The following is a 23562-nucleotide window of genomic DNA, read 5'->3' as shown; positions in this document are numbered from 1 at the left end:
CGGCATGCACCATGCGGGCTGCCCACCCCGGGTGTGCCCTCACGGTGGGACCCCTGCCACCCAGTGGGGCCGTGCTCCTGAGTGAACCCCGCCAGGCTCAGTCTCTCCTGTCCTTGTCTCTTTGCTTTTTCTTTATTGGCAAACATACCTGCGTTTGTTTTTCCTTACAGAGGCATGAAATGCTCATCACAGAACATCTGGAGACACCCAGAGGCAGCACCTGCAGGTGCTTTCCCGTGAGCTTCCTCCCAGGGGATGTGGGTGCGTGTCTATACCCACCTGCTTAGGGGCCACACCGCAGTGGGCTCAAGGCGCACTTTCCCAGTGTTACTGAGAATCCGCCCCTCCCCGGCCCTCAGTGGTAAAAGGCTATATAAGTGGTCACTGCAATAATGTTGGGAGGAACTTTCTGATGGCTTGAGAAGATGCCACCTCGATGATGGGTCTTGAGAGAGCTGGGTGGTACCTGCACTGGCTCCCCGCAGGACCTGGGCATGGCGCAGCGCAGTTCCTCAATGTTTGCCCTCAGCAGCAGCTCCTGCCACAGTGAGATGGCGGCTCCAGTTCCACCAGCCTCTGCCCAGTGTCCTCCAGGCCATGGGAGGACAAGCTTCCACCCAGTCTCTCCCTCTTGCCTCCTCCTCCCTCTCCCCACCCCACCTTCCCTTCATACATCCCCCACATGGGGTCTCTAGGAAGGCAGGGGTCGCACACAGCTCACCTCGGCCTTTCGGCGGTTGTGCCTCTTGACCGTCTCCAGCTGCTGCTGCTCCTTGGGTGGCTGGTAGGTGCTCTGGGGGACCTGTTGAAGTGGTGGGAGGAAGAGCCTGTGGTCAGCAGCTACGAGTGGAAGGGGGCCCAGAAATGCCAGGGCCGACAGCTTGGTGGACGTAGGTGAAGGGGAGGGTGGTGGCGGCCTGCACTGGAGGAGAAGCAGGGCTAGAGCTAACACTGCTAGGTGCTGGTGGGTCAGTGTTGGAAGTAAAGGGAAGGAGGTCAGGCTGGTCATTGGCGCGGGGTGTGGAGCTTGGCCGGGGATGGGGTGGGTGGGGTAAGACGTGAGCCGGCAGTACCGAGGGCGCACCATCGGCCAGCATGGGATGGCCAGGGTGGGTAGGAGCAAGAGTGGGAGGCAGCCAGCTCCCTTGACACTGGGAGACAGGCAGAAGATGGCTGCCTGGGCAGGAGAGGCTGGGAGAATATCACGGACCCCTGCAAAGTAAGCTGTGGGGAGGGGACACTGCAGAGGACAGGGCGGCTGGACCACATCCCCAAGTCCAGCCACAGGAGGCTCCGATAACAAGGCTGGAGCTGTGTCCATGGAGGAGCAGGAGGGGGCCGGCCCAGCTCCAGACTGCTGTATCTACCCTCCTAACTCCATGCCTTCTCCCCTGCACATCTAACAGTCATGGAAAATCAACTCGTCCAAATCTGAAACCCTCATCTTCCTCCAACCAGCCCTCCCTCAGCCTCACTGACCATGACTGCTGTCCAATCCTCACCCATGCCTCAGAGTCCTCCTTGTCACCTGTCTCTCACACCCACATTCATCTCCTGTGCACCTGCTTCAAGACATCTCCACAAACTGCCTCTCACCATCCTCCTTGGTCACAGCAGCTGGAGGGACCCTGTGTTGGCGCCAGCCTGCCTCAATGTGTCCTGTCTCTGCTCCCTCCAGTGGATGTGTGATCAGACTGGTATCCCGCCTTCCCTCTTCCCTGCCTCACTCCTGGCCGCCCTTAAACACTTGAGGGAGGGTGGGCACCACCCCCGGGCCTTTGCCTGCACCTTGCTCCTGCCCGGGATGCTCTTCCCTGAGACACTCCATGGCTGACTTGCTCACTTTTGGATTTTTACTCCATGGCATTTCTCAGGAGGCTTTTCCAGGCCACACAATCCAGAATCACAACTGCTCCAACACTTCTTATCTCCTTTGTCTGCATCCTTTTGTCTCCTCAGCATTTATCACCAGTTAATACAACATATGTTTTACCTATCCTGATTTTGTCTGTGTCCCCCACTGAAGTGCATGCTTCATGAGGTCACAGTGCCTGGCATATACTTGGCACTCTGTAACTATCTGTTGGATGAATGAATGAGTGAATTCCAGTGGGCCCTCAACCCTGAAGGGGAAGGATGTCTTAGGCGTGGGACAGGGTAGGGAGGGTAGAGGATAGTTTCAGAACAGCCACCCTGTGGATGCAGAGAAGGTACATGTCCACCAACATCTCACAGATTATACTAAGAACACGACTATAGAGCATGGGAAGGCATGGTGGGGGCCCAGGCAGGGGCTGTGCCTGGCAGAGAGAGAGAGAGAGAGAGAGACAGAGAGAGAGAGACAGAGAGAGAGAGAGAGAGGAGAGAGATGAAGCTGGCAGCATGACCTGAGACAAACACACTGAGCCCTGAGGAGATTGGGTCAAAAAAGCTGAAGATTATACAGATGGGGCAACTGCGAGATTGCTCAGCAACAAGGTCTCTGATCATCCATCCTTCATCCACCTCCATCTAATCATCCGTCCATCTGATCATCCACCCACCCACTCACTCACCCACCCATCCATCTGTCTGTCCATCTATCCATCCCTCCCTCCATCCATCCATCCATCCATCCACCCACTCATCCATCCATCTACTTATCCTTCATAAAGCCAACAATCCATCCATCCATCCATCCATCCATCCATCCATCCATTCATCCATCCATCCACCCACCCATCCATTCATTCACCCACTCATTCATCTACTCACCCATGTGATCATTCATCTATCTATTCATAATCTAATCATGCATCCATCCATCCATCTACCCACCCATCCATTAATTCACCTACCCACCCATCTGCTTATCCATCTAATCACCCATTCATCCATTTGATCATTTATCCATCCATCTGGTCATCCATTCACTCACCTACCCACCCATCCAACCATTTAATTATCCATCCAGTCATCCAATCCATCCATCCATCCATCTACCCACCCATCCATTCATTCACCCACTCATTCATCTACCCACCCATGTGTTCATCCATTCATCCACCCATAAACTCATCTAATCATCCATCCACCCATCTGTCCATCCATCTGTCCATCTACCCATTCATCCATCTATCTACCCACCCATCCATTCATTTACTTACCCATTCATCTACTCATCCATTCATCCATTTGATCATCTATCCATCCACCTGATCACCCATTCACTGACCCACCCACCCACCCAACCATTTGATCACCTATCCAATCATCCATCCAATCGTCCAATCATCCATCCATCCATCCATCCATCCATCCACTTATCCTTCCATGCATGCATCTATCCATACATTCATTCACTTATCCTTCCATGTGTCCATCCATCCATCCATCCATCCACCCATCCATCCAGTCATCTATCTATCCATCCACTTATCCTTCCGTTCATCCATCCATCTACCAACTCATTCATTCACTCACCCATCCATCTACTCACCCATCTGTTTATCCACCTACCCATCTGACCATCTATCTATCCATCCATTCACCATCTATCATCCATCCATCCATCTGATCTCCATCCATCCACCCACCCATCCTTCCATCTGACTATCCATCTATCCATCAACTTATCTTTCCATGCATCCAACCATCCATCCATCCATCTACGCATCCCTCCATTCATTCACCCACCCATCCATCTACTCATTTATCCATCTACCTGGTGATCTCTTCATCCATCCATCTGACATCCATCCACCCACTCACCCATGTACCCATCCATCCATTTGATCATTCATCCACCCATCCATTCTTCCATCCAATCATCCATCTATCCATTCACCCATCCAATCATCCATCCATCCATCTATCCATCCATCCACCCATCCATCTACCATCCGATAGTCCATCCATTCATCCATGCATCCATCCACCCATCCATCTACCCATCCATCCAACAGATATTTACTGAGGTTCTGCTTTGAGCCATGACTAGGATAGGCATTGAGAATATGGGAGAAATAATGGCCAGGTGCTTACACCTGTAATCCCAGCACTTTGGGAGGCTGAGGTGGGTGAATCACCTGAGGTCAGTTAGAGACTAGCCCGGCCAACGTGACAAAACCCTAATTCTACTAAAAATATAAAAATGAGCAGGCGTGGTGGCCAGTACCTGTAATCCCAGCTACTCGGGAGGCTGAAGCAGGAGAATCACTTAAACCCAGGAGGCAGAGGTTGCAGTGAGCCAAGATCGCGCCACTGCACTCCAGCCTGGGTGACAGCGAGACTCTGTCTCAAATAATAATAATGATAATAATAATAATAATAATAATAAAAAGAATATGGGACAAATAAGATGGATGATGTCTGCTGGAGGAGGCAGACAATAGGCAGGTCCACAAATTACTAAACAACTCTAAACTCCAATTCTGTGAAGAAAAGGAGCCAGGATCAGTGAGAAGGAAACTAAGTGAAGGACCTGACATGTTTGAGGCATTCATGAAAAGCCTCTCTGGGAAGAGGGATTTGAATGAGACCTGAAGGATAGCGGAAGTGGGGCAGGACTCTGGGGCCTCCCAGCACCATCCCCTGCCCCTCACATACGTCCCTTAGTCCTGTTGCAGAACCTGTTGGTTCTGGGAAGCTCAGTCCATTGCTTGGGGTAGAGCCCATGACCAGTCAGGACATTATATTCCCGATCACAGTGATCAATTCAAGGCAGGCATGAGACCTAAGCTGGTCCAGTCAGACTTTTCCAAAGAAATCTTGGCCCCAGGTGTCCTCTCATGCCCTGGATGGTATAGGTGGTGGCAAATGAGGATATTTTGCTATAATCAGGGAAGTTAGCCCAAAGATGAATTAGACTTAGAGAGGAGACTAGGACAGAGAGCCACAGAGAAGCAGAGCTGGAACCCTGGTCACGTATGCCTGAAGCCTGTCCTACTTCACTCAGTAGAGCCCGTGCTCTATTGTCTAAGCCAGTTTGAGCTGCATTTTTCTGTTATTTGCAATACAAAGCATCCTGACTGATAAGTCAGCAGTGGGGGGAGGAAAAGAGAGGAAGAGTCTCTAGGCCTGCCCAAAGAGTATGCTGTCATCTACGTGTCATACTTAATGGAGAGGGGGTGTTGCATTACGCCAGAGTTAAAAGTGGGCTCTAAGCTCCAACTCCAGACAGGTCGGAGCCCTATGGCCTGACAGCTCCACTCAACACCTACTTAGAGGACCACAGTGTGTAGAGTGTGGCAGCCCACCGGGTGGTTTCCGGGTCAGCTGGGCTTCCCTCTCTGTGGGGAGTGGGGGTGGGGTGGGGTCAGTTAGTGTTCCTGGTCTAGTCCAGTGCACCCTCAGCCCTGCGGGGAGCCCAGTCTCCCACAGGCCCACACAGTCCACTCTCCCAGCCTGGCCACCCTAATGCCTGCAAGCTGGTGCCCACTGAGAATGCCCACACTCACTGGTCTCGGCTTGGCCACGACCGGGACTGGCTCAGGCGCTGGAATGGTGCGAGGCCTGGGGGCAGTCAGGTTGAATTCCTTGGGCTCTGTGACCTTGGCCTTGGTCTTTAAAGGAGAGGACTGACTGGCAGACATGCCCTCCAGGTGGCTGATCAGCTCCTGGACCTTTGGCTGCCATCTGGAAGGCAAAAGTGGAAACGCCTCTTATGGTCACTCCGTACGCTATTCAATAAGGCGATGGCCTTTAGGATCCAAAAGGCTCCCCAGGCGATTGGATCCACCTTGGGGTGGAGGTGATAGTGGGGTGGATGGCCTCACTTCGCGAAGTGCCTTCCACTTGTAGGCACACACACTGTCAACCACACCCCTGAAACATATACAGACGCAGTCCTCTTGTACAGATACAGGAAACAGGCCCAGAGGCACTGGGCCATGCTGGTGAGTGGGGAGCTGGGAGGACAGGCACAGCCCTGCTGCAGGAATCCAAGGGCTCTGAGGACAAGCAGTCGCCAGGACTCAGGATGCCAATCTGGGCCAGAGCAGATGGAAGCCAGCAGTGGAAAAAGAAGCTGATTGGAAAGGAACATTCTGGAACTACACTGTTGGTGACTCCTAGAAGTGGAGCTGTGGAGTCAGGCGGGGCAGGAGCCCAGTTGTACTTGGTACAGCCTCTGAGTGGGGGTGCTCTGGAGCAGGGGTTTGGGAAGGGCCTTGCCAGGCCGCCCAAGTCTGGGGCTCCCCCTTCCATGTCCCATACCCTGCATGGGCACAGCCTGCCATCACCAGCCTATCAAGTGTCCTCTCATGTGGGCTCCCAGGCGGCAGAGGGCATGGCTTGAAATAGCTCCTGCCTCACCTTAAGAGCCATGGTCCAGGGCCCATAGCAAGTGGGGTCTTGGGGGCCTCTCCAGGGCCAGGCCCCAGTGCTCCCAGCTTGAGGCAGGTGGGGGAGAGGGGCAGGAGGTTTGTGATGGGGCTGGTCCTAGAGCAGGCAGAGGAAGCCGACTAGGGGTGCTGCAGGAAGAGGGGCTCATGGGAACTGAGCTGAGCAGCTTCCCAGAGGCAACCCTGCAGGCCCAGGCCATGGGGGCCCCTGAGTGGGCAGTGAGTCCAGCCTGGGGCACAAGGTAGGGGCACCGGCAGGGCTGCTCCTACTCCTTCCTTTGGAGGTTTATCTTGATTGCCAGGAGTGGGCTGGCTGGGACTGAGGATTTCCCCTTGGTAAAGGAACATCTCCAGGGCCTCCTCTCCCCACAGGAAGGGCTTCCATCTCCCCTGTGCCTCCAGGTCTTCTGCACCCAGCGGGCACCTAAGTGGTCTGCTTGTGCCAAAACAGTCTGTCTGTGTGTCCTTAGGAAGACAAAGTGGCTCCCCTCAGTCCTATCAGAAGGGAAAAAACCAGGGGGCCCCTCAGCTGTACCCAGGCCCCAGCAGGCCTCTCCATGGAGCACAAAGCAGGGCCCTAGTGACTGTGCTGACCCCTCTGCGTGGGGTTCTGGCCTGCCCTGGAGTTTGCCCCAGGCCTGCTGGGGAGGCAGGAGAAGGCGGCAAGGGCAGCATGAGGGCAGCGGCCTGGACGCAGCCCTGGGGACCCTGAGAAAGATCTGGACCCCAGAATCCACCAGGAACTGATCTGTGGCTTCCTCAGCTCCCTCCACCCCCACCCCTACTCTGCACTCTTGGGATCTGCAGAGAGGCCAAGGGCCCTGCAGGGTCCCCACAGGACTAGAGCCACCAACGCAGCCCCAGCCAGCACGTAGGCCCCAGCGCAGAAGGGTCAGCTCTGCCCCATTCACTCAGCCAGTCCTGAAATGGCCTTCAGCCACCCACCACGTGTCAGCTGCCTGGCATGGAGGGAGCCCAGGCTGGGGGTGGGCAGCTGATCCATGGCCATTCCTCCCCCCGAGGCTGTGGGGCCAGCCTGGGACTTGGGGCTTCTCCAAAGCTCTCATTCCAACACGGAGTGATTACTGACACTCGTAGAGCTTCTGGGAGCAGGAAGGGGAACGTGGAGCTCCTGTGCCCGTGGAGGCACCTGGAGTGGGGTACAGATGCCATCAGGGCCCCCAGAGCACCCCGTCCAGCCCACCTCATCAGGGGGTCGATCCAGTTCTCCTTCACGTGGGCTGGCTCGTAGATGAGGCTCCACTCGTCCTTGATCCACGAGCACAGGTGCACGGGGTTGAAGAAGAACCTGAGGAACTGGGGTGGAGCGGGGCTGTCACGGGGCCAGAGCTGTGGGCCCAACCCCTCACCAGGCAAAGCCCCCAGCACCCCCAGTGAACTCCCTGCCCCCGAGGCCCCCAGCACCCCCAGTGAGCTCCCTGCCCCCGAGGCCCCCAGCACCCCCAGTGAGCTCCCTGCCCCCGAGGCCCCCAGCACCCCCAGTGGCTCCCTCCCCCCAAGGCCACCGTGCAGGGTGTGCTTCTGAGACTGTCACCAGGGAACTCTCCTGGCGCTCTGATGCGCGGTGCTGGTGCTGGTGCTGGAGGCCTGGACCTTGGCTCCCCTTCCAGCTGGTAGGAGCACAGCCCCTGGGGTCCCTGGGTGGGCTGCCATGGGGAAAGGGGTGCCTGAGAAGCTGGCAGCACATCCTCAGCTTGGAGGGCCTTGTCCAGTCAGCTTCCTGAAAGCCAGCTGGATGGGGAGCTGAGGGTCTGGGGCTCCATGGTGACGGCCCCAGACTCAGCACTGGTCCCTGCCCCCACCCAATCCATCTCCAAACCCCATCCCCACACTCAGCGTCTCAGCTGGCCTGCTGCCACCAGGACACAGCCCTGTATTGAGGCCCCCATCCTCCCTGGGGTGTGGTGGGGCAGCCGTACCCAGAACCTGCTGGAGTTGGGGTGGGGCTTTGCAGTGGGTCTGAATCCCCCTCTGCCAGTTGGTGGATTCCCTGGAGCCAGCGGGGCCATCAGCCCCCACAGGTGTCTCAGGGCTACTCCCTGCAGAGTGAGGAATGCTACCTCTTGGGAGCCACACCGTGTCACTGCCCACCACTCCTGACCATGGTGGTGACAGCACCCAAGGTGTGGCCCAGGGGCTTCTCTGGAGAGCCCACAGGGTGGCATCCCAGTAGCTTGCTCTCCTTCTTCAAGGCCCAGGCTGGCCTCTTCCTGGAGCCCCAAGGTAGGAAGAAGGACCTCAATGGGATGGGCATGGCCCAGCGGGGCATGGGGTGTGGGATGGAGGGAGGCAGTCCCTCAGGCATTTCCCTTGGGGATGTATGTGGGCTGTTCCCATGGACCTGCCTCCAGAGGCTCTCTCAGCTGGTAAGTACACAGGCACCAGTGTTGGGGGCACCACCCTGGGCCCAAGGGTGCTGTGCGGCCAGCGCCCTGAATTCCTAGGGAGTCTCTGCAGCAGCCCCTGAGCACTCTGTCCTGGGCTGGTGCTTTGGGGGCTCTGCAGGCTGAGATTGATCCAGGGTCACTTCCACCACTGTGGGACCCAGGGCAAGACAAAACATGGATCTTTGTTCAGTAATTTTTTTTCTTTTTTTTTTTAAGTCGGGGTCTCGCTCTGTCACCCAGGCTGGAGTGCAGTGGTGCAATCTCAGCTCATTGCAACCTCTGCCTCCCAGGTTCAAGTGATTCTCCTGCCTCAGCCTCCTGAGTAGCTGGGATTATAGGCGTGTGCCACCACGACCAGCTAATTTTTTTCTATTTTTAATAGAGACGGTGTTTCACCATGTTGGTCAGGCTGGTCTTGAACTCCTGACCTCAAGTGATCTACCCACTTCAGCCTCCCAAAGTGCTGGGATTACCGCACCCAGCCTCAATAATAATAATAATTATTATCATCGTTTAGGAGGGGGTCTTGCTCTGTCACCCAGGCTGGAGTGCAGTGGCACAATCACGGCTCATTGCAGCCTCAAATTCCTGGGCTCAAGTGATCCTCCTGTTTCAACCTCTTGAGTGGTTGGAATTACAGGTAAGCACCACCATGCCAGGCTAATTTAAAAAAAAATTTGGCCGGACACGGAGGCTCACGCCTGTAATCCCAGCACTTTGGGAGGCCAAGACGGGTGGATCACGAGGTCAGGAGATCAAGACCATCCTGGCTAACGTGGTGAAACCCTGTCTCTACTAAAAATACAAAAAAATTAGCCAGGTGTGGTGGCGGGCACCTGTAGTCCCAGCTACTTGGGAGGCTGTGGCAGGAGAATGGCATGAATCCAGGAGGCAGAGCTTGAGTGAGCCGAGATCGCACCACTGCACTCCAGCCTGGGTGACAGAGTGAGACTGCGTCTCAAAAAACAAAAACAAAAACAAAAACAAAAATCCCATTTTTTTTTTCCCAAAGTTTTGGGATTATAGGCATAAGCCACCATGCCTCGCCTATTCAGCAATTATTAAGAATGTCAAGATAAGCTGGGCACGGTGGCTCACGCCTGTAATCCCAGCACTTTGGGAGGCTGAGGCAGGCGGGTCACCTGATGTCAGGAGTTTGAGACCAGCCTGGCCCACATGGTGAAACCCTGTCTCTACTAAAACACAAAAATTAGCCAGGCGTGGTGGCACATGCCTGTAATCCCAGCTACTTGGGAGGCTGAGGCAGGAGAATCACTTGAACCCAGGAGGCAGAGGCTGCAGTGAGCCGAGATCGCACCACTGCACTCCAGCCTGGGCGACAGAGCGAGACCCCATCTTAAAAAAAAAAAAAAAAAAAAAGAGCATCAAGATTGTAATAGAAGAGCAGACATCAGTGCCTGCTTGTTTCCAGGGTTTGGTTTCTGGTTTCCAGGGAAGCTGGTCGCAGCTCAGTCTCCAGGTATCTCCCAGAAAATGCCATCAGTTTTGCTGCTTTTTCATTAAAATGAAGACCTTGCTTAAGCTAACTATACAAATTTGTATGCGTCATGAATGACTTACATTTCCATGTAGATGGAAAACATGTCATTGACGTATACAGTGCTGGCTCGGGGCTGCACTCTCCCTCCCTTCACCTGTTAGGTGGCCGAGGCACTTTGTGAGCCGCCGGTCCCAGACCTCTGGGGCTGCAATCCTGATGGGCTCTGCCACTCCAGGTCTCTCCCACTTCTCCAGGCTTGGAACACCCCCTGAAGAACTAGCTGCTTCCTTCAAGAGAGACCTTGAAGGTCTGGGCCCAGGGGCTTTCCCACTCTCTTCTCCAGGGAGTGGCTCTCCTCAGCTGAAACCGTCCCCACTACGCAGAGTAAGGAGGAGCAAGCCAGTGGCTAAAAGCCTAGTCTGAGAATTGGCTGTGCTACCCTCTTGCTGTGTGATGTTGGGCAAATTACTTATCCTCTCTGTGCCCCAGTTTCTGCAACCCTGGGATGAGTACCACGTAGGAGCAACCTCACTGGGTCATTGTAAGAATGAAGCAAGAACAGGCACGATGAGTGTCCAGGGAAACCTGGCGGTCAGTGGGAGTGGGCAGCAGCCAGCATGAGCAGCAGGCCCAGGCCCAGACGTTACGGTCCAGAGGCCTGTGTGTGCCAGCTTCCCACGCAAGTGGCCCCAGGCAGTCAGGGGCATGGGCTCCTGCAGGCTCCCCCTTGGGGTGCCAATCCTCAGAACTGACCCTGAACCAATTTCCTGGGACCCCTGGAGCTGCACAGGGAGGAGAGGCTGTTCTGGGCCTGTTACAAGTCAGAAGAAGCCCCCCAGGAGCGGAATCGGATTTCCCCAGGATAAAAGCCGGCCGGGCACGGTGGCTCAAGCCTGTAATCCCAGCACTTTGGGAGGCCGAGACGGGCGGATCACGAGGTCAGGAGATCGAGACCATCCTGGCTAACACGGTGAAACCCCGTCTCTACTAAAAAATACAAAAAAACTAGCCGGGCGAGGTGGCGGGCGCCTGTAGTCCCAGCTACTCGGGAGGCTGAGGCAGGAGAATGGCGTAAACCCAGGAGGCGGGGCTTGCAGTGAGCTGAGATCCGGCCACTGCACTCCAGCCTGGGCGACAGAGCGAGACTCCGTCTCAAAAAAAAAAAAAAAAAAAAGCAGCGCATTTGCCCGCACTAGTCGGTGTGCATTGGGTTTTTTTTGGTGGTGTTGTTTCTTTGATTTTTAGAGACAAGGTCTTGCTCTGTCACCCAGGCCCAAGTGCTGTGGTTCAATCATTGCTCATTGCAGCCTCAAACTCCTGGACTCAAGTGATCCTCCCGCTTCAGCCTCCCGAGCAGGTGGGACTATAGACAGGCACCAGCATGACTGGCTTGCTACTTCTTTGAAATACAAAAGAAAACCACCAGTTTCTTTCATTAAAACCAACTAGAATGGTGAAAGGTGGGCGAGGATCAGATGGACCTCACCCGTGGGCCTTGTGGCCTGGTGGGCAGGTAGCGGCGGTTCACCTTGCACATCTTATCCACAGGTTGGGACTTGATGATGTTACAGAACAGCTGGAAGCCGAGTTCCTCCAGCAGGAATGTGGCTAGGTAGCAGATCACTAGAAAACAGGGGGCCTGTCAGAGGCTAAGGGACATCACAGGGGTACCAGGGGCACGGTGGGACTGGAGCCCAAGGCCTCCACCATGTCAGGGCACACAGCCACAGGAAAACCTCCACCCCTCTAGCGCCCACCTGAAAATGATAAGCGACCACAAACAACATTGTCTTAGAGTGCAATGCATTTGTGGTTTCAAAGCACTTCGTCAAATAATCCCATCTGATAAGTTCTCAGAATTTGCAAAGGCTCCCCAGGTAAAAGTGAAATCATTTTGGACTTGTTTGTCAATGCTGAGCAGCTCAGTCGTCACCTCAAGCCAGCTAGAACGTGAATAAACCTGGGCCCAAGTTTCCTCCAAGGCAGGAACTGTAACAGGCCCCTAGCCTGCAGCCTAGATGCACTGCCCATCATAAGGCTCCAGCTGGGTGGCAAGGGGTCGGGGACAGGAGCCTAGCTCAGGACTGGCACCAGCAGCTCAGCTCAGTTTCCCAGTACCCTACAGTGCTCACCCCACTCCTCTCCCCTCCTGGACAGGGGCAGCAAGACCCTGTGCAGGGTCTCAGCGCTGCCCTGATCTCCCCCGAGCAGCACGGGTCACCTGGCTTGCAATGGTCGTCCTGCCCCATGAAAGCAGACAGCTGTCAGAGGCTACAGGAAGCCCAGGCAGCGAGTCTCTTGTATTTAATCCCCTGTAGGACTGTCCAGACTGCAGCCACAGGGTCCATCTTGTCCACAGGCCTCGGGGTCAGTGGTGGCTAGGGGTCAGCCTACAGAAGGCACTTGTGTTGTCCAGGCTGCCTTTGGGAGCTGGATGCCCTAAACTGGGGTGGCGGAGCCAGGTCCGTCTGCCCTGGGGCATTAGTTCCCTGTCTCCAAGGTCCTGGTCTGCCCCGTGAGGACCAAATGAGGCGAGGGGCCAGGAAGTCTCTAGCGCAAGGGCAGGAACGAGGAGCTGGCCCTGTCCGCCCACCGTCTGCCTGCCAGACCTTTCCGCAGAGAGCCTGAGTGAACGGTCTCTGTGGCCTGGCCCTGGGGACCAGTCGGGCACGTACCCACGAAGCGGCTGTGGTCAACCCGCAGGCAGAGTCGGCCATCCTCCACGTAGAAGGCATCCACCACGATGGTCAGCAGCTTCCGGTACTCAAGGCACCCAGACAGCACCTCCAAAACAAAGCTCTGTGTCTGGGGACTCAGAACCTGAAAGAGAAATAGCCGGTGGGGGGCCCTGGCTGGGCCAGGAGGAGAGGGCAGCGGTGGGGGTGGGAAACTTGGGCAAAGGTAGGGGTGGAGTGGCCCCAGGGCTGCTAAGGGCCAGTTAGTCGGGCCCCCAGGGCAGCTGGCAGTGCCTCCCCACTCAGGGACTGGTCCCCAGATTCTCCTGCGTTGGCGAGGTGAGGTAGGGGCAGAGACAGAAATAAACAAAGACGATGAGGCAGTGCAAGGAATGACACAAGGGACAAGTACTGTGAGGTTCCAGCTAATGAGAACAGGCCACCGCGTCAAGGCAGAGCAGAGGGCGCCAGGGGCCGGCAGGCATGAGAGTCGCCTAATGCAGACAGAGCTTCCGTTTGCTCAGGTGAAAAGCTTCTGCAGACAGAGGGCAGTGATGGATGCACAACAGTGGGAACGTGCCTAACCCCAGGGAACTCTACACTGAAAAATGGCTACAGTGGTACCTTTTATGTCATGTGTATTTTACCACAGTAAACATTTTCTTTTTTTTTTTTCCCCAAGACGGGTCTCTCTCTGTCACCCAGGCTGGGGTGCAGTGGCATGATCTTGGCTCACTGCAAGCTCTGCCTCCCGGGTTCATGCCATCCTCCTGCCTCAGCCTCCCGAGTAGCTGGGACTACAGACACACACTGCCACGCCCAGCTAATTTTTTGTATTTTTTGTAGAGATGGGGTTTCGCCCTGTTAGCCAGGATGGTCTTGATCTCCTCACCTCACGATCTGCCCACATTGGTCTCCCAAAGTGCTGGGATTACAGGCATGAGCTACCGCACCAGGCTGGAATTTTACTTTTATTTTAGATCAAATCTATCTTTTCCTTTGTGATTTCTTCAGTTGCTTTTTTTTTTTTTTTTTGAGATGGAGTCTTGCTCTGTTGCCCAGGCTGGAGTGCAGTGGCGCCATCTCAGCTTGCTGCAACCTTCACCTCCCGGGTTCAAGCAATTTTCCTGCCTCAGCCTCCCGAGTAGCTGGGACTACAGACTGCAGCCACCCACGCCCGGCTAATTTTTTGTCTTTTTAGTAGGGATGGGGTTTCACCATTTTGGCCAGGCTGATCTCAAATTCCTGACCTCATGTGATTCGCCTGCCTCCCAAAGTGCTGGAATTACAGGTGTGAGCCACCCCCCTCCAGGCCTTCAGTTGCTTTTACGCTAAGATAACAACAGGGTAACGAGCTAACCTGAAGCATTCTGGACATGCCACATGACCTTGCGGGGCCTCGGTTTCCGCACATGTGAACGAGAACATATTGGGTACTGCCCTGCAAATAGGGCCATTTCCACCCCCTTCTAGTGTCACCCTTGCAGTGCAGGGGCTGGAGGCCTGACAACTACATGCTTCAGCAGCTCTGCCTCTGGGGTTCTGGGTGCAGCCTGGGCTCTGCTAGCAAGATACACACTTATGGGAGAAATGGCAGGGGCAAGGTTGGGCGACGCCTCTTTTCCTCAGCTCCCCGGGGGTGGTAGATGCTGGGCTTCCCAGAGCCTTCTCCTCGCCCCTGCCTCTCCCACTCGATGTGGTGGGGAGCTGCTCCCTGCAGTGCCCTGACCAGCTGGGAGCCAGGACTGACTCAGCATGAGTTCTTCCAGCCCTTGCAACGGCTTAAAGCACAAGGTTCCCCATGTTAAATTTAAATCCCTTTCTCCTGAGAGTGCCAGGACTGGTTTCTGGACTCCCCCTGGAATGCCAGCCGGTAGCAACGTTCTCCCGGGGACAGCCCTTTGTTCTAGGATTCCATTGTGGGTGCCTCTTTGTCTTCTCAGCCTCCACATATTGGAGGGGCTCAGGGTGCAGTTCCCCTATGGTGACGTTTGTTCGTTATCCACTTTCTGAGTGATCGCAGCCAGCTTCAAGGCTGACAGTATTCTGATTGCCAAATGGACACCCCAGCTGGCACCGCTCCCTGAACTCAAAAACTTCGATCCTGCTGCCGCTGGGCCTCTCCTGGATACTGGGGCGGACGTCTCACATGAGTGCGTCTGAAACCAGCCTCCTGGGCTCCACCCAAGCTTGCCCCTGCCAACCTCGTAGCGCAATAAACACGGTTCCCTGATCCCAGTGTGTCTCTCTGTCTCTCTTCCTGGCCCCTCGGCTGGGGGACCCTGGCTGTTCTCCCTGCCTCTCCTCTTGCTTCCCCTCAAGTCTCTTTTCGACCCAGCAGTCAGGACGAGGTTTCTCAGATGGATGTCGCCTCAGGCGTCCTTCCTCACCGTGGCCAGCGAGGCCCTGCATGGGCATGCCCAGCTCCCTCGGAGTCCCCAGCCCGCCCTGGCTCTCTTCCAGTCACACTGGCCTCCTGTTTCCTCATCGGGGAACTGGCTGTTCCCTCTGCCTGCGAACTCCTCCTGGCACTATCACCCCATGGCTGGGAGGACTGTGCTCCTGACCAGCCCTCGCGGGACATGGCCTGTCCCAGTCGCGGCGTGGATTGTTTACTGTCCCTTTCCTGGCTAGACGGTCACCTGGGCGCTCGCCAGAGAGGAAAGAGAATGCCCTGCCTTCATATAGATCACGGGGACCCAGTGGCATCCTGTGAGTGAGGCTGGGCACGGAGAGGGGCTCGGTGGGTGAGGGCTCCCCCACTGAGCTGCCAGGAGGGGTTCCGCTGGGGGCTGGCACCTCAGTTTCCCTCTCAGTTTCCTGCAGTTGCCAGGCTGTACCCACACCGAGGGCACTGACCTCCCCCCGCGTAACTGACAACATCTTGTCAGAGGAGCCCAGGAGCCAGGACAGACCCTTCTGAGAGCAGTGAGTCAGCGTGGCCGCTGAGGGTGATGACTTTGCGAGACGCTGCTGACAACCTCCTCTGGCCTCCCCGGCTCAGGCAACAGCGACTCCACTTCTCATCAATGACGTCTGTGTTTCGGAAGTGTGAGCATGCATTTTTAATAAGGTCAGAGCCTTGAGCCCTATGCCATCAGCCCCAGGCAAGGGGGGTTGGGCAGGGCCACACTGGGCCAGAGGGTCCTGGAAGCTGCAGAGCCAAGTGAGAAGCTAGTAAATGACATCCCAGTCCATGCCAGGCCGGACCAGGCCCACAGCCAGGTCCTTGCCACTAATGCTGGGCTGGCAGCCACCAGGACACGTGGTGTCCAGCCTATTCACAGAGAGGGGCCTGGGGCCTGGGGGTGGGGGCAAGGGGTGACACATGCCTCAGGGGCCCTGGACCAGGTCCTTCTGACCTGGCCAGCAGAGATGGGCCTAGACCAGGTGGGCTCTCTCTCTCAGAGGAGGCAGGGGAGGCCCTTGCCACAGGAGTGGGCTCCTAATGGGGAACCAGCCTCAGTCGCTGAGACCGGCCTGTGGCTGCCCAAGAGTCTCTGAGTCTGTGATAAAATCTTGGGCCTTGGTCAAGTTCAGGGCTCCTCAGTCCCCAACCAGGGACAGCAGCAGGCTCTCAATAGTGAAGGGTCCAGCATTCACAATCACTGCAGGGGTCTCTCAGCACCTCCAGAAGTGCACTTGTCTGCTGGACTCACAGGGTTGGGGAAGAACTAGACCAGGGCCAGGCGGGGGTGGGTTGCGGGGAGGGGGTGCAGGGGAGGGGTGCGAGGCCAGGAGGCTGATTAACAACAGGATTTGTGATTCATGTCACCAATACTTGCTCATCAGTAACGCAAAGCCTGAAGTCAGTTAGAAAAGTAGGCAAAGGAGGCCGGGCGCGGTGGCTCAAGCCTGTAATCCCAGCACTTTGGGAAGCCGAGACGGGCGGATCACGAGGTCAGGAGATCGAGACCATCCTGGCTAACACGGTGAAACCCCGTCTCTACTAAAAATACAAAAACTAGCCGGGCGAGGTGGCGGGTGCCTGTAGTCCCAGCAACTCGGGAGGCTGAGGCAGGAGAATGGCATAAACCCGGGAGGCGGAGCTTGCAGTGAGCTGAGATCCGGCCACTGCACTCCAGTCCAGGCAACAGAGCGAGACTCCGCCTCAAAAAAAAAAAAGAAAAGTAGGCAAAGGAAAAGGAGGCTGCAGGGCCACACAGCATCCCTTCTACCCTCCTTCCCACCTAACAGAAAAAATGCCATCCTGTTGGGCATGGTAATATGTTCAGCTGAAACCATACTTTGCAACTCTCCTTGATGATAGAGCCATGTGACAGTTTTAATCAGTAAAATGTAGTGACAAATTGCAAGGTGTGGCCTCCAAGAAAGCACCTTGAAAGGAAGGTAGATTCAGCTGGCACATGCCTTATACTGTTTGCCTTTCCCCTCTCCTCACTTGGGATATTGATGCAATGCTGGAGGTAGGGCAGCCATTTAGTTACTATGAGGCAATAGTACGTGTTAAGGCTGGCTGCATGGAGGGGAATGGAATGAGTTCCTCATGGCACCATGGAACTGCTGAAGCCACTCTAGACTGCCTGTCTGCAGACTGCTTCTCATATGAGCAAAGATACCTTTAATTGATTAAAGTTACTGCTTCTCTGGATTTTATTGGATCCAAACACAGTTTCCTAACAGATACAGGTCCGAACAGATGGTTCAAAGAGAAATACATATTGCTTCAAAACTTAGGAAAATGTAACAAGAGAAATGATGGCTGGGTGCGGTGACTCATGCCTGTAATTCCAGCTACTTAAGAGGCTGAGGCACAGAATTGCTTGAACCTGGGAGGTGGAGGTGGCCATGAGCTGCACTGCAGCCTGGGTGAGGGAGTGTCTCAAAAAATTTTAAAAAACCAAAAACATAAAGTGACTTTTCCCACCTATTTGACTGGCAGAGATAACAAGTTTTGCCTGCACATGAGGTTGGGGAGGGTATGGGGGAACAAGTGCTCCCTACCTGCCCAGGAGAGCAGCAGTGGATCTCCATGGAGAGCCAACTGGCAATCCACACTGAAAGCATGAGAGCCAATTACCCTCACAGCAAGAACCTGTGTCTTCTTGGACTTGACCTTGGGTGCACCCAAGATGCAAAGGGACAGGTGGCTAGTCAGTCCCACGGTGGCTTGTAACAGATCTCATCTCTAAATCCTTAATTTAATTACATCTGCAGAGACTGTATTTCTAAAAAAAGTCATATTCATAGGTCACCAGGGGTTAGAATTTCAACATTTTTTTTTTTTTTTGAGACGGAGTCTCGCTCTGTCGCCTGGGCTGAGTGCAGTGGCCGGTTCTCAACTCACTGCAAGCTCCGCCTCCTGGGTTTACACCATTCTCCTGTCTCAGCCTCCGAGTAGCTGGGATTACAGGCGCCCGCCACCTCGCCCGGCTAGTTTTTTGTATTTTTTAGTAGAGACGGGGTTTCACCGTGTTAGCCAGGATGGTCTCGATCTCCTGACCTCGTGATCCGCCCGTCTCGGCCTCCCAAAGTGCTGGGATTACAGGCTTGAGCCACCGCGCCGGGCAGAATTTCAACATTTTTTTTAAGAGCTAGGATCTTACTCTGTTGCCCAGGCTGGAGTGCAGTGGTGCAATCATAGCTCATTGTAGCTTTTAACTCCTGGACTCAAGCAATCCTCCTTCCTCAGCTCCCAAGTAGCTGGGACTACAAGCACATGCCACTATGTTTGGCTAATTTTTTTTTTTTTTAATAGAGAAAAGGTCTTGCTGTGTGGCCTAGGCTGGTCTCAAACTGCTGGCCTCAAGCAATCCTCCTACCTCAGCTTCCCAAAGTGCTGAGATTACAGGCATGAGCCACCATGCCTGGCTCATTTTTTTTCTTTTGGAGAGAAATAGGATCTTGCTATGTAGCCCAAACTGGACATGAACTCCTAGGCTCAAGTGGATCTTCCTTCCCCAGACATCCCAGTAACTGGGACTAGGTACATGCCACCAGGCCTGGCTTAGTATTTTTTTTTTGGCGGGGGGGGGGCGGGCACAATTTAACCCAAAACACTGCCTTTCACTGCAGTCTGCTGTCCAGAGTCTGCCATTTGGTTTCTGTATTGTGTAATTTTCTGGCAAGTGGCAGTCTTGAGCCTTGGCCTAGGAAAATCAGTGAGTTGCAACAATTTCTTGACACCTGGAGAGGAAAACGAGTTGTCCAAACTGAATCAGGATCCAACGCACCATTCCACTCAGGCTTGGGAGAGGCTTTTCAAAGGATCTGAAAAGGCTGGGCACGGTGTCTCACGCCTGTAATCCCAGCACTTTGGGAGGCCAAGACGGGCAGATCACAAGGTCAGGAGATCAAGACCATCCTGGCTAACACGGTGAAACCCCATCTCTACTAAAAATACAAAAAATTAGCCGGGCGTGGTGGCGGGCGCCTGTAGTCCCAGCTACTCAGGAGGCTGAGACAGGAGAATGGCGTGAACCTGGGAGGCAGAGCTTGCAGTGAGCCGACATCATGCCACTGCACTCCAGCCTGGGCGACAGAGGGAGTCTCTGTCTCAAAAAAAAAAAAAAAAAAGAAAGGATCTGAAAAACCAGTGCCTCTGAGGAACAAGCCTCCTTGCCACCAACGGGAGCATCTGTGCCCTTGGTGGGCAGCCCTCTGGATGATCCGTTGTGTCTGCCTCTGCCAGTTTGCAAGTATTATCGGTGTGCCAGGCTCCCTGTGGAAACGCACACCTGTGGTCGTCACGTTGTGACTTGCCAGGTAGCAACTAGTCTCATCTACCATTAATAATCTGTGGGTTATAGAAAACAAACCCAAACCCAAACTATTTGTTGTAACAAACTCATTTTTCTGTAATGGCTATTATTAAGAAATAAAGGCATGAACTTTACCACTTTCTGGTTGAGGAAGGGGTAAACACACCCCCTTTCCCTGCCAAGGTGCTGTGTGGCTGCGCAGGCCAAGAGAGCGTCAGGGGGAAAGTTTCTCAGGTGGAGGCAACAGCTAGTGCAGCGGGGAGCACGTGGAATGTTCCAGAAACACTAGGAGACCAGTGCTGCTGGAGCAGAGTGCACGCACAGCAGAGTTGAAGGCAGAGCTGATGATGGACAGATGTGGGCTAGAGGAATGCGGGTGCCCAGGAGGCGTCAGGGTTCCCACTCAAGCAAGGGGAGACGGAGTGGCCGCCTGCTGAACTGGGGACACCAGGATCAGCAGCTTCGGGGGAGGTCACATGAATTCATTCACCTGCTGACGGGTCACACGGGAGGTGCCCATTGTACACCCAGGGAGATGTGAGTCCAGGCTCTGGAGAGGTCAAGGATGAGGGAGGAGCAGGAGCTGTCAGCAGGCGAGGGGACCAGGAGTGTGTGCAGCACCCTGCACACCCGACAGGGGAGGCCCGAGCCGGCGAAGGAGTGGCTGCCGGGTGAGAGGCAGGCTGGCTGGTTGGGGGGGGGGGGTACCCAGGAAGCTGATTGGAAGGCCCCGGAGCTGGGGGTGGGGTCAGCTGGGTCGGAGGAGCTGAGGCTGCACCACTGGATTTGGCAGCAAGGAGGAGGGGGCGACTCAGACCGGCTGTGGGTGGAGGGCTGGGGAAGTCTGCCTGCCGGGAGGGGCGTGAAGGAGGATGCAGGAAGAGCTGCCGCTCATGGCAGGGACTTCAAGGAGTCTGTTAGATGTCTGGAAGGCGGGGACCGCGGGAGCCGCAGAGGAGTACAGAGGGCTTTACTTTTAGTTTTTATTTTTTTTTTGAGACGGAGTCTCGCTCTGTGGCCCAGGCTGGAGTGCAGTGGGGCCAGGAGTGCGGTGGGACGATCTCGGCTCACTGCAAGCTCCGCCTCCTGGGTCCACGCCATTCTCCTGCCTCAGCCTCCCAAGTAGCTGGGGCTACAGGCGTCGCCACCTCGCCTGGCTAATGTTTTGTATTTTTGGTGGAGACGGGGTTTCACTGTGTTAGCCAGGATGGTCTGGATCTCCTGACCTCATGATCCACCCGCCTCGGCCTCCCAAAGTGCTGGGATTACAGGTGTGAGCCACCGCGCCTGGCCCAGAGGACTTTAAACAAATGTTTTTAGGATGAGAGAAGTAGCAGCACGGGTGGCTGACAGGAAAGATCCCGAGGGAAATGAGGGGACAGACAGGAGGAGCTGCTGGAGCTGCTCTTGGGCAGGACAGAGGGGCTGGGCTGCAGGTGGGCCCAGGCAGTGGGGTGGGTGATGCCAGCTCCCAGGACAGGTTTCTGGCCAAGGGCACCAGGGCCTTCACTATTGTCTGTTATGGACGGGCGTAGGGAGGGCGGGCCGGTGGGATGAGGGGTGTGCCTGTCGTGCAGGGGCCTTCAGCTGGGAAGAGGAGTGTAGATGAATCTGGGCCCCAGCTGTTTGCGTCACTTCCCCGCAGTGCTTAGGGACTCAGGGAAAGAGCTGGGGGCCGGAGGGTGCTGAAGCAGAGGGAAGGCGGTGCCCACGGAAGCCTGTAGCTCTGCACACAGGCCCTGCTCCCTTCTCCACTGCCTGCTGGCTGCCAGCCCCCCGCCGGAGGAGGCGCCTCTTCCAGAAGCTGGGAGCAGGGACGTGTCAGGGCCCCAGGCCTTCTCTTATGGTGGAGGCTTTGGCCCCAACCCCTGCAGCCTTTGTAACCTACTCACACCACCTACCCACTGGGCTTTCTTGAGGCTGCCCCAGGGGTAACTAATGAAGGGTGAACCCCTCATTCTACCCCAAGGGAAGGTAGGCTCAGACTGTGGCCTGGGGGAACAGCACAGGTGCGTCTGAGCAGGTAGTGAGGGCTGGGGTTGGAGCTGGAGCATGGCCAGGGCAGCCCCCAGGGACCACGCAGAAAGCGGCACACACAGGCCAAGTTCATCCAGAGCAGGGCAGCACAGAAGGCTGTGGTCTGCAAGGACAGGCAGGCAGCCTGAATTAGCACACTTGCTACCAGCGCCCTCCTTCCAGGGGGCGAGTGCCCTCTCCCTGCTCCTGGGCAATGATGGGCCGGTGATGGCCCATGAGACAGCCCCCCAGGATTTCCCCCAGTGGGCTCAGCTTCCTCTGGAGGCCCTATCCAGAGCCACATTCCACATTCCTGGAGGCAGGGGCCCTGCAATCCAAGCTCCTGTTCCCTGGGCACCTGCCACTGACAGGTGGCGGATGTGAGATCAGCACCTGGGGGTGGGAGCCAAGACTGGGTGGCAGGGAGGCCCCTGAGTGGGGTGGGGCTGCCAAGGTTGCAGGGGTTGCCAGGACCAGGATGGAGCTCTAAGGAAAACTCAGGGACAGGAGGACAGGAGCTCAAGAGTTGGGTAGCCTCCAGGTGGGCCTGTGACTTCTTCCAGGTGTGGGTAGGAAGATGAAGGAGATGTGTATGGATGCCTGTAGCCCTCGGTTCCCCGGGGGCCTCACTGCCCAGGCCAGCCCCTGCCTCTGTCGGAGACCTGGTCAGTGATTCCCAAGTCTCGGTTACCACAAATACAGCGCAAGCTGTGGCCTCACCCACCCTCACTGCCACAGCCCTGGGGCCCCTGGGGGATGGAGGACCCATTTCCTGAGATAAGATGCCCCCCAAAGTGGGGGTGGGGCATGGGGGCACTCCAGGGCTGACCCTTCTCGTCTGTGTTAACTGAGGATAGAACCTCAGTGTGGATGTCATATCCCGGGTTCTGGCCAAGGCTTCTTTTCACCAGAGCCTGGCCTGACACACATTCTGGGTGCCAGGAGCACCTCCGTATACAAAGAGCAGGTCTCTGTGGAAAACACTGTCAGCTTCTCCCCGTTTGGAAGGAAGGCAGTTGTTAGGAAGGTATTTGATGCAGTTAACGAGAACAGCTGCATGACAGGTGCCATTGGCGCAGCCTCCCAGGAGCCCCCGGCAGACCCTACCTGCAGGGAGGTGGCCACAGCCTCTAGGAACTGCTCAGGGTTGTCCCTCTTGGGTGTAAATGTGTCGAGTTTCTCGATCACAGTTTCAATGCATTTTCCATAGTAGGCCATCTTCTCAGGGCAGGATCCTAAGAACAAATGGTGCAGATTATACCTTCCAGACCTGGGATGTGGCGACAGGACCCTCCCCAGCAGCAACAGGAGTCTGCCAGGGTGCTGGGCCTATAGCAGTGGGGAGGCTGGATGTGACTGGGGGCCTGGCTAGGGTGCTGGACCTGCAGCAGTGGAGAGTGCCGATGTGAGTGAGGGCCCTGGCAGGTACCCCAAGGTTCATGTCCTGTACTGTCTCCTGCAGGCCTCTGCAGCTCAGGAGCCCAGGCTGGCCTGGGTGAGTTCACCCTCAGGCCCCCCATCACCACAACCCCAAGCCAGCTGAGTGCCCCTCAGTCCCCACAGCCATGCCTCCTGGATGGGGTGATCCACCCCTGCAAGGGGCCCATGGCAGAGAATAGAGGCACCTCTCAAGCCAGCCTCTTAGCATCCCTCAGCTTTGCCCGGGAAGGTGACGGTTTCTTCGTCAGACCCTGCTGGGGAGCAGAAGGTCCTGGGTGAGGGTGACCTCATCACATATGGTTGAGGCAAGAAGGAGCCTGGGGTCCCTGGGGTCAACACCGCCATCCTGACGGGGGCCCTGGGGAGGGCTCGCAGGGGTGCTGAACACTCGAGAGGTACAGCAGTTCCAGGGGACAGGCTTGCCCAGAGCCCCTCCCAGGTGACCTTGGAGAAGCTGCCTAGGGTGAGGTTGGGACC

General features: G+C 55.9%; 2 protein-coding genes across 3 annotated transcripts in view; both read right to left on the bottom strand.

Moving 5' to 3' along the window:
• The window catches only part of CFAP99 (cilia and flagella associated protein 99), a 46100-nt gene that overhangs the window by 14751 nt on the left and 7787 nt on the right, over positions 1 to 23562 (bottom strand). For both annotated transcript variants that reach the window (XM_033213501.1, XM_033213502.1), the window contains exons 2-8: positions 22753 to 22880; positions 12908 to 13052; positions 11761 to 11855; positions 7528 to 7640; positions 5439 to 5616; positions 722 to 802; positions 467 to 538 (exon numbers count right to left, since the gene is read on the bottom strand). In XM_033213501.1, coding sequence (XP_033069392.1) covers positions 467 to 538; positions 722 to 802; positions 5439 to 5616; positions 7528 to 7640; positions 11761 to 11855; positions 12908 to 13052; positions 22753 to 22863 — 795 coding nt within the window. In that variant the 5' untranslated portion in view covers positions 22864 to 22880. The remainder of the gene's footprint in view (positions 1 to 466; positions 539 to 721; positions 803 to 5438; positions 5617 to 7527; positions 7641 to 11760; positions 11856 to 12907; positions 13053 to 22752; positions 22881 to 23562) is intronic.
• LOC117085056 lies at positions 20871 to 22757 on the bottom strand. Its single transcript, XM_033213503.1, has one exon. It carries the CDS (start codon positions 22520 to 22522, stop codon positions 21584 to 21586), a length of 939 nt encoding a protein of 312 aa, XP_033069394.1. The 5' UTR covers positions 22523 to 22757; the 3' UTR covers positions 20871 to 21583.

This window comes from Trachypithecus francoisi, unplaced genomic scaffold (genome assembly GCF_009764315.1).
Source record: "Trachypithecus francoisi isolate TF-2019V2 unplaced genomic scaffold, Tfra_2.0 Lachesis_group1, whole genome shotgun sequence".
Lineage (NCBI taxonomy): Eukaryota > Metazoa > Chordata > Mammalia > Primates > Cercopithecidae > Trachypithecus > Trachypithecus francoisi.
The sequence above is the reverse complement of the archived record's forward strand: the minus strand, read 5'-3'. Positions and strand labels throughout refer to the sequence as shown.